The sequence below is a fragment of the Trachymyrmex septentrionalis genome, unplaced genomic scaffold (genome assembly GCF_001594115.1).
Source record: "Trachymyrmex septentrionalis isolate Tsep2-gDNA-1 unplaced genomic scaffold, Tsep1.0 scaffold87, whole genome shotgun sequence".
NCBI classification, from domain to species: Eukaryota; Metazoa; Arthropoda; class Insecta; order Hymenoptera; family Formicidae; genus Trachymyrmex; species Trachymyrmex septentrionalis.
In genome coordinates this window covers 699,507-707,933 of record NW_017306059.1, presented here as the reverse complement: position 1 = coordinate 707,933, position 8,427 = coordinate 699,507, and the positions used below count along the sequence as shown (strand labels likewise).

Genomic DNA, 8,427 nt, shown 5'->3' with positions numbered 1-8,427 from the left:
ATTCGGTAATTTTTAGAAATTAATATTTTGTTAACTATTGCGAAATAATAGAGGATTTTTCTGATTCAATTTTTCATAAACACTACATACCGGCTCCTCCGACTAGTCTGAATTACTCTGTATGTGTACGTGTGTATGTGCGTGCGTGTGTGTGTATCTTTATAATTTGAATAATCTTTTAAAATCTAATTTATTTTAAAAATTTGAGACGATAATTTTAATTTGATCGTAATGATGCTAATCATAATAAACATAGTAAATGTAGTAAATATTAAATTTAAATGATTAAATTTAAAAAAAGAATTCGAAAAAATATAGAAAGAAAAATAGGAAAAAATTAAAAATGCATTAAAAATGAGAGGAAAACTCTTCTACCTCTTAATTAACGATGTTTATGATACTGAATTCGTATTATTGGCTATCAGAACATCAAGAAGTTTCTTAGTATCCTCATAATTCATAGAATGTGTATAACCATTCATTTGTAAATCTGTTACATTTGAACCAGTTCCCATAAACATGTCGTCTAATTCTAATGGAGGATTATATGTCATAAGTTCACCACCAGCAGATCCATGGACAGAATCTGAAACTATATATTATTAAAATTATTATCTGCACTTCATCTTATTAATTTTATAGACTTTCTCTTCTAAAGTTTCATAATAACATTATGATGTAATACATAAATATAAAAAGCATCTTATATATTTATTAAAATAAATTAAATATTTAAAAACACACGTAAAATATATATGTATATTTTAATAGTTATTTATATTTAATTATAATTTCTTTCTTTATAAGATTTTTTTATTACACTTACAACTTTTCCTCAAAATTTTTATAACGGAGAAATATAAATTTTATTAAAATAAAGTTTGATTTCTAGCAATAAAAATTATAAATACTTTTTATCTTCCTCTTCTCTCCCATAATATGGATTCAATTCTGAATTAAGTGACAATCCAAACGACATCGGATCATCAGTATTAAATATCTATTAAAAAAGCAAAAATATCAATATTAGTATTTTTAGTAAATGTATTTTTTTTTATGAAGAATCTTTAATTATTATTCTTGCAATTTTTTCTTCCTTTCTGTTTCTGATATATAAAAAATGTATACTTACGTCAAGTAAAGTATTAGCGTCCAAGTTGCAATTTTCACTCAGCAACACGTCACGGAAAGTGTCCAAATTATTCTGTGTTGTTTCTACGTGATTGTTTAGTTCTTCCCTATACATAAAATAAAGATAAATTAAAATATAATATTTACTTAAGTAAAAAATATTACAATAGATATGAAGAATAAGGTAGAGCAAAATGCTCCTATAAAGACTGGAAAATAATAATTTATGCAATAAAATATAATAGTAATTTTCATAAGAGATGCAAAAAAAGAAATGTAATATTTTTTATATTTTATCATTTCATAAATTCTATAAATATTAATAAATATCGTACAACATAAATTTATTTTTAAAAAACAATATAAGTAACATTAATAAAAATTATTTAAAATATATAAAAAGATAATCTATATTGTAAAAAAAAAAAATTTATCCGATATAAATATAAAAAACAATACTCCTCTTTTTGCGATTAATAATTCCCACTATAAAAATTAAGTGGATATTATTATTAATAAATATTTATATTATTCATAATCTATGTTAAACTTACATTGATTCTAATCTGTAATTAGCTTCAGTCATTCCAGAGGAATTAACACGGCTCACCAATAAATCCTTCGATGAACTTGCGCTTGCTGTGTCGTAACTATTATCTTCTTTTTGTGGTTGTACTATTCTATTTACAAAGTATTCATTGCCATTTGACACTAAAATAGGAGCTCTTCCGCTATCGATGTTTTTATTAAACTTGTTATACATGTTATTAGGATTGCTACTGTCTTCTTCATTCTCAATATTATTTTGAATATTATTATTATTATGAATCATTTCCGAGGAAGTTAACATTTCCGGAGTAATTATATTTTCTAATTTCACTGTCGATGGATTGTTATTTAAAACTTCCATAGTAAGTCCATAATTCTCCAAATCATCTGAACCCACATTATTAGAACCGATGGAATCATTTTTCAGTAAACTCACAGGCTCGTCTTCATCGGTAGATACTTCAAACATATGCAATATTTCTCTATAAATAAGATCAATTTCATTTTTATTTTAGATGCTCAAGTTTAAATTATCTATATAAATTATTAAATACTTAAATATATTATCATATTCCAATAGAATAGTGAAACATAAAAAAAATTGTATGTTACAAGACAGAACATAAGAGATAAAAATTCATGCAATCTATTATACCATTCAAAAGAATTAATTTTGTTTGATAGCTATTATAATACAATAGCTATCAAACAAAGATAATGTTTATAGATCAATATATTATAGTAAAAAATTAAATATGTAAATGAAAAAACTTCTTTCCTAATAGTAAAAGAATGTCACATCTTTCTTCCTTTCTTTTACCTTATCTTTCTCTTTCAAAATACGTAAACAATAATATATCTTATATAGGTATATATAAAGATTATAATTTCATTAATGCAAATTCAGGACAAACATTTATAAGGAAAAATTAATAATGTAAAGTGACAGTATTAGTTATACTAAAAAAAACATTCATTTCGATATGTATCTAATCTAATTCAAAATGATTTATATGTATATGTAAATAAATTTAATTAATATAGTTATTTGTTTTATATTGTGTGTGCGTGTGCGCGCGCGCACAAACAATATAAACAAACTATAAAAAACAACTATAAAAGACATTAAAAATTTTTTTTAATTTTACACTCTCTCTCTCTCTCTCTCTCTCTCTCTCTCTCTGTAAAAAATACCGATAAAATGTATTTCCTTGCTTTTCCCCACTTTTTATATACATTTTTTTTTAATTATATTTTTACAATACAATCATAAAAATCTAATTCATGCAAGAAATAGCATACATTAATAGTAATTCTAACAAAATAAATACAAGCAATTCTCAGAACACCAACAAACAAAAATTAGGTTTAACCTTGATTGTTTTCCGTTTTCCAATGGAATGACAATTTTGATAGGCACCTTATTTTTCCTCCTAATAATATTTAAATTTAATCAATATAATGTGAGATTTTTAAATAATATTATTAAATTCTACTGAATGCAACTGATTAGTAAATAAAAATATTTACTTAAACAAATTTTAATGACTTGGAATATTTGTGTACATTTAATAGATTCTATTATCGTGATAACTTTTATGATGTAATCTGATTTCCGATATGTTATACTAACTATTTAGTAAGATAATTTTTAGTATGAGACTTTTCCTTACTTTCCACAAATCCTTCATAGAGAATTTTGAAACAAAATTTTTTTAATAAAAATTTTTATATTAATACTTAGCGATTCAATTCAAAGTAAGATTTTGTTGCAATAAATTTTACTTTTCTACTTATAAGAATATCGGAATATTTTATATATTTCTATATTTTTTCTAATAAAAATCAATTTCAAATTATAAAAGAAATATGTTGTGTCTACTTTCTGCAAATACTGTGTACATTATATATAACGTTCTATTAAGTTTGTTTTATCTGTGATAAATTCTTTTATAAATTAACTTATACGTATAAATACGCTCGTTAAAATATAATATAAATTAAGCTTACTTCTTTTTATCTTTGCAAACAAGTTTCCTCTTTGTCTCAATTTCAGGATTCTGAACGGTACGTTCAGATGGTACGTTCTCTACGGTTTCAGATGTATGTATAATTCCCATATTTTCCTCATCTGTCAATGTTTCATTATGTTCTTGTGGACTTTGAACGGTTAGATTTTCATTTTTCAATATGCTAAAATATATTATTATAATTAATAAGATTATTATAATTAATAAGTTTTTTCTTTATCCATACATGTATTGAATCTTCTACTCCTTTAACAGGGTTGTTAGCGAAAAAGAAAAAAATTCCTTTATTTTGCTCGGTTTTCCTTATTTTTTAATTCTATGACTTTTCTTGGTTTTTCCTGATCGCTAACTAACCTTATTAGAACACTAATTCCAAATAAGCAACACCAAATTTGAATTGTATTTAAAATAAGCGATATATGTTAAATTTATTCACATACTCAGCAATGTAGTCTGAATCCACATCAGGTTCCGATGCATCAAGTTCATGAATTACTGGTCCTGTAGGAGACTCTTGCGACTACAATATAAATATTTATTATTATAATAATTAATTAAAAAATAAACATAAATTAAACAATAATTATAATATTACCTTAGACAATTTACGTCGTTTATTTAAACAACTTGTATCATGTATCATTAATGGATATCGTCTTTTAACAGATAGTCCACTCCTCGATGGTTGTACAAGAGTAAGAAGAATTAATTGAATTAATCTATTAATAATTTCTTGCTGTTGCAAATGTTTTTGTCTCAATATCATTAATTCTGTCCACAATGATGAATTTTCTAATTTCATTTCATTTAAAGCATCAGTCATAGTTTTTTGACGTTCCTTCATTTCTCTTACTTCAATTAACATCCTATCCACTACTTCTGGTTTAAAAGAAGAATGCAGTAAATCTTGATTTTTGTTAGCTGTAACCTAATAAGACAGATTTAATTCCGTAAAAAAAATGTTGACGTAACATTTAATCTTTTACAAGTTAGGTTTGTATTTAAACTTGCAGTGAATTTTATTTGAAAGATATTTTTTATATATTTCTGATTTTGCTGCTTAAAAAGACTTAAAAGGGAAAAGAAATTCTTATACAGAAATATATACACAAAAAATCCTTCCTTACAAAGTTATCGCTCAAAAATTTTTGTGTAAAATAACGATTATTTTATATATTTTTACAAATATCAGAGAATGTATAATTATTTGAAAAATAATTTAATTCTCTATAACTTTCGTTTCGGTACTTTTTGTTAAAAAACGCATATATTCTCTGATATTTGTAAAAATATATAAAATAACCGTGATTTCAGAATTTTTGGGCAATAACTTTTTAAAGAAGCATTTTGCGACCGACGTTTACAGGAAACTTTTTGTTCAAAATTAAATTGCCTATAAAATCTCGAAATTTTTAACTGAAACATTCAGGGCCAATCTGTACATATCATACTACGTTATTACATTACACTGGAACCTCGTGATAGCAAACTTCGAATTAGCGCACAAAATCCCTTCAATACGCATGTGAGTGGGAGTAACAGTTCCTAATAGGACCCAGAGTTTCATAACATAAAAGTTAGGACAATTTTGTTATTAAGTTAGAAGACCTAAAAAGCACGCGCGCTATTACAAAGCTCCAGTCTTAAATGTTATATGTAATTATTTTTGTAGAAAAATTAGGAATATTATAAATATATAAATATAGAAAATCTTTTACACTATATATATGTATTTTTGAAACTTTTTTGAATTAATTTTAATCTTAAGAAAATAAAAAATGAAGAATTTGATTATTATACTATAAAATATCTCAACTTTTAATTTAACATACTTACTTTTCTTTTAATGTTTTCTACTAAATGAGGAGAACCTTTACAAAAGTACTGGTGCGCAAACTCTATTTCATCTTTATCACATTTTAGGCCGCCCAATTCTACAGATGCTATCTTGTGAAATCCATCTAATACGTAAACAACATTAATAAATATTTTGTTACCGTTATTTTATTATTTATGTTTTAAAAAAAGTTTAAAAGTTGAAAAAACTTACACATATTCAGTTGTCGTATAAAACTGGCCATATTGTTATGTTTGTAGTAATGTGGTAATAATTTGCTTGTAAATACAGATTGATTTTTAATGAGAAAGGTATTTCCACTCTAAAAAAAGCATTAAACTTATTAAAATTCTCATCAAATTATATTCTCATCGAAGTATACATCATTTATCAGATTGTTTTTTGTAGCGGAATTAGTATACATTCGTATTTAAAATGATATAGATATGTATATGAAGTTTTGCAAATGCAAGATAAAGGTTTTAATACAATTCAATATAGCAACAAAAAATTATTATTATTATTATTATTATTATTAGGCGTTGGGAACTCGAAAGCTCATTGCCGCAAATAAAAAATAAAAGCAACAAAAAATAGAAAAATTATATATTACATATAAAAATTATATATTATAAATTTCTCTAATTTCTTCTATTTTCATTCATGAAGCACAATATTCATTTTAATTAAAGGCTCTGTCAACTTAAATCAATAATCATTAATAAGAGCAGATGTTAGTTATTGTTGTATTAGCAATTTATTTCAATGGATGAAAGAAACGAGGAAGCATCATTTGACATAAATCATATAAATGACTGCATTCTACTTACAATTGCAAAACTACTTTTGACACAGGTATTTATTAGTTTTAGAGAAAGTTAGATTTTATGTTAATACTGTGAAGTATCCAAAATGTAGGATCGAAACGTTTGTGAAAAATTTTGTTCAATTAAATGCGAAATAAATTGCTAATACACAATAACTAGTGTTGGTTCTTATTGATATCATTAAATGATTAATATTTTATTTGTTATATGGAAATTTTTAAGTGACTAGAAAACAAGATTGGCATTATTTTACCCATCCCAAAAAAACCCAAGAGAATATTTTGGGTTTTATTCGCTTAAAAAAAATTCAAAATTTGTAGGTTTTTGGGAATTTTATTGGGATTTTTTGTATACGAAAAATAAATTTTGTAATCCTTTAATCCAAAAAAAGCCTAATAAAAAAAAATTCAATAAAATCCCTAAAAAAGCCAATTGAGTTTTTTAAAAAAGCCTGGGTTTTTTTTCCAATCCTGTTGGAAAAGAGAATAAAACAGTTTTCGAATGACTATAGAAATTCTCTACTAGCCAATTGATCCTTACCGACTATAGAAATTCTCTCTCTAATAGCCAATTGATCCTTACCGTACAAGGTCATTAGTGACCGAGCGATTTCTGTTCGTGAAAGTTTTCTTTGAGTTTTTCAAAATTATCTGGAGACACTACTAGTGTCTCGGCGTCTAAGCATGGCGCGTAAATTATATTATATTTTATTATTTTCCAAAATAAAGTTTTAATATTTGTTCTAGAAAGTTGGAAATATATTGGGGTAAATGTTTAGAGAATTTTTTAATTATTCTGAATAAGTGAAAAAACGAATAAATTTTAGTGACCCATGTTTGGACAGAGTGAGGCACCAAACTACTTTATATTGTAAGAGTTAATAACTTAAAAACTTTGACGAACCAAACTGTGGATCGAATTGAAATAGTACTCTTTATTCTGATTCATACATTTCGAAGTACAATTCAAAGCACTTTTAATTTCGAAATTAATACATAATAATTTTTTCAACCAACGTCGTGATTTGTTTCATTTATCATATATCTTAAATTTAAATATTAATAATAATAATCCCTAAAAAATCTTTTAAAAAAGAAAATGTAATTAAATAGTAAAAATGTAATTAAAATTGGCTTTTTTTAGAGGTTTTATTGGATTTTATTAGGATTTTTTGGGGTTTTTTTTTTAGTTTTGTTGATAAAATTGATTATTTGATATTTTTTCGTAATATTTATAAAAAAGATATAAAATAAGTGCAAATATTTCATTACGCAAAATACATAAAATAAACTGTAAGTGACTAAAATGATCAACTGGATTATAGTAAAGAAAAAACTTGGCGTAGCCGGGTCGCATTAAAACGCAATATTTTAGGATCGATATGTTTTCATAGTACGGAAATTATTTGCAATACAAATTAATAAAAAGGTTATTGCATACAATATCTCTACAGATATATACAATATATGAAAGCAATAATTCAACAAGAAAGAAATATTGATAATTACTTACTAATCTTGTAAATTCGTTATCTACAGGGTGTCTGTTAAGATCGGAGTCTTACTTAACGGAAAAAAACTATAAGAGACAAAAATTGTTTATTTTCTTGTCATAAAGTTCTGAGCATTTTTTCAGAATTTTTTAATACCGTATTTTCTTATGATAAAAATAAGAAAATGCAGTGCTAAAAAGTTGATAAAAAATTCTGAAAAAATTCTTAGAGTTCTATGAAAAGAAAATAAACAATTTTTATCTCTTATAATTTTTTTGTAAAATTGGTAGTATTTGAGAAAAAAATTATAAAAGACCAATATTTGGCCATTTTTAGTAATGAATATCTTGTTAACTATCGCGAAAATTACAAAATGGTATAAGACTTTTTGTTTCCCTTAATCCATTCTACACCCCCAATGTGGCTCCGACTTTAATTAATAGACATCCTATATAATGTTTCTATATCTAAATATCAATATTATATTATTTCTCCATATAAATTATACTACATTTATTATTTGTGAATATATTTTTATATCTCACAAACTATGTTACTATA

General features: G+C 24.6%; 1 protein-coding gene across 3 annotated transcripts in view; it reads right to left on the bottom strand.

Annotated features, from left to right (window-relative positions):
- Positions 1-382: 382 nt before the first annotated feature.
- Positions 383-8,427, bottom strand: part of LOC108755317 (heat shock factor protein 1) — a 9,409-nt gene continuing 1,364 nt past the window's right edge. Inside the window, exons 2-11 of one of the 3 annotated variants that reach the window (XM_018498240.1) lie at positions 5,761-5,869; positions 5,547-5,671; positions 4,306-4,638; positions 4,151-4,230; positions 3,691-3,873; positions 3,054-3,113; positions 1,686-2,162; positions 1,133-1,238; positions 916-1,000; positions 383-592 (exon numbers count right to left, since the gene is read on the bottom strand). In XM_018498240.1, the coding sequence (XP_018353742.1) occupies positions 393-592; positions 916-1,000; positions 1,133-1,238; positions 1,686-2,162; positions 3,054-3,113; positions 3,691-3,873; positions 4,151-4,230; positions 4,306-4,638; positions 5,547-5,671; positions 5,761-5,869 (1,758 nt within the window). In that variant the 3' untranslated portion in view covers positions 383-392. The remainder of the gene's footprint in view (positions 593-915; positions 1,001-1,132; positions 1,239-1,685; positions 2,163-3,053; positions 3,114-3,690; positions 3,874-4,150; positions 4,231-4,305; positions 4,639-5,546; positions 5,672-5,760; positions 5,870-8,427) is intronic. The other 2 variants (XM_018498241.1, XM_018498242.1) reach the window with 2 other exon arrangements.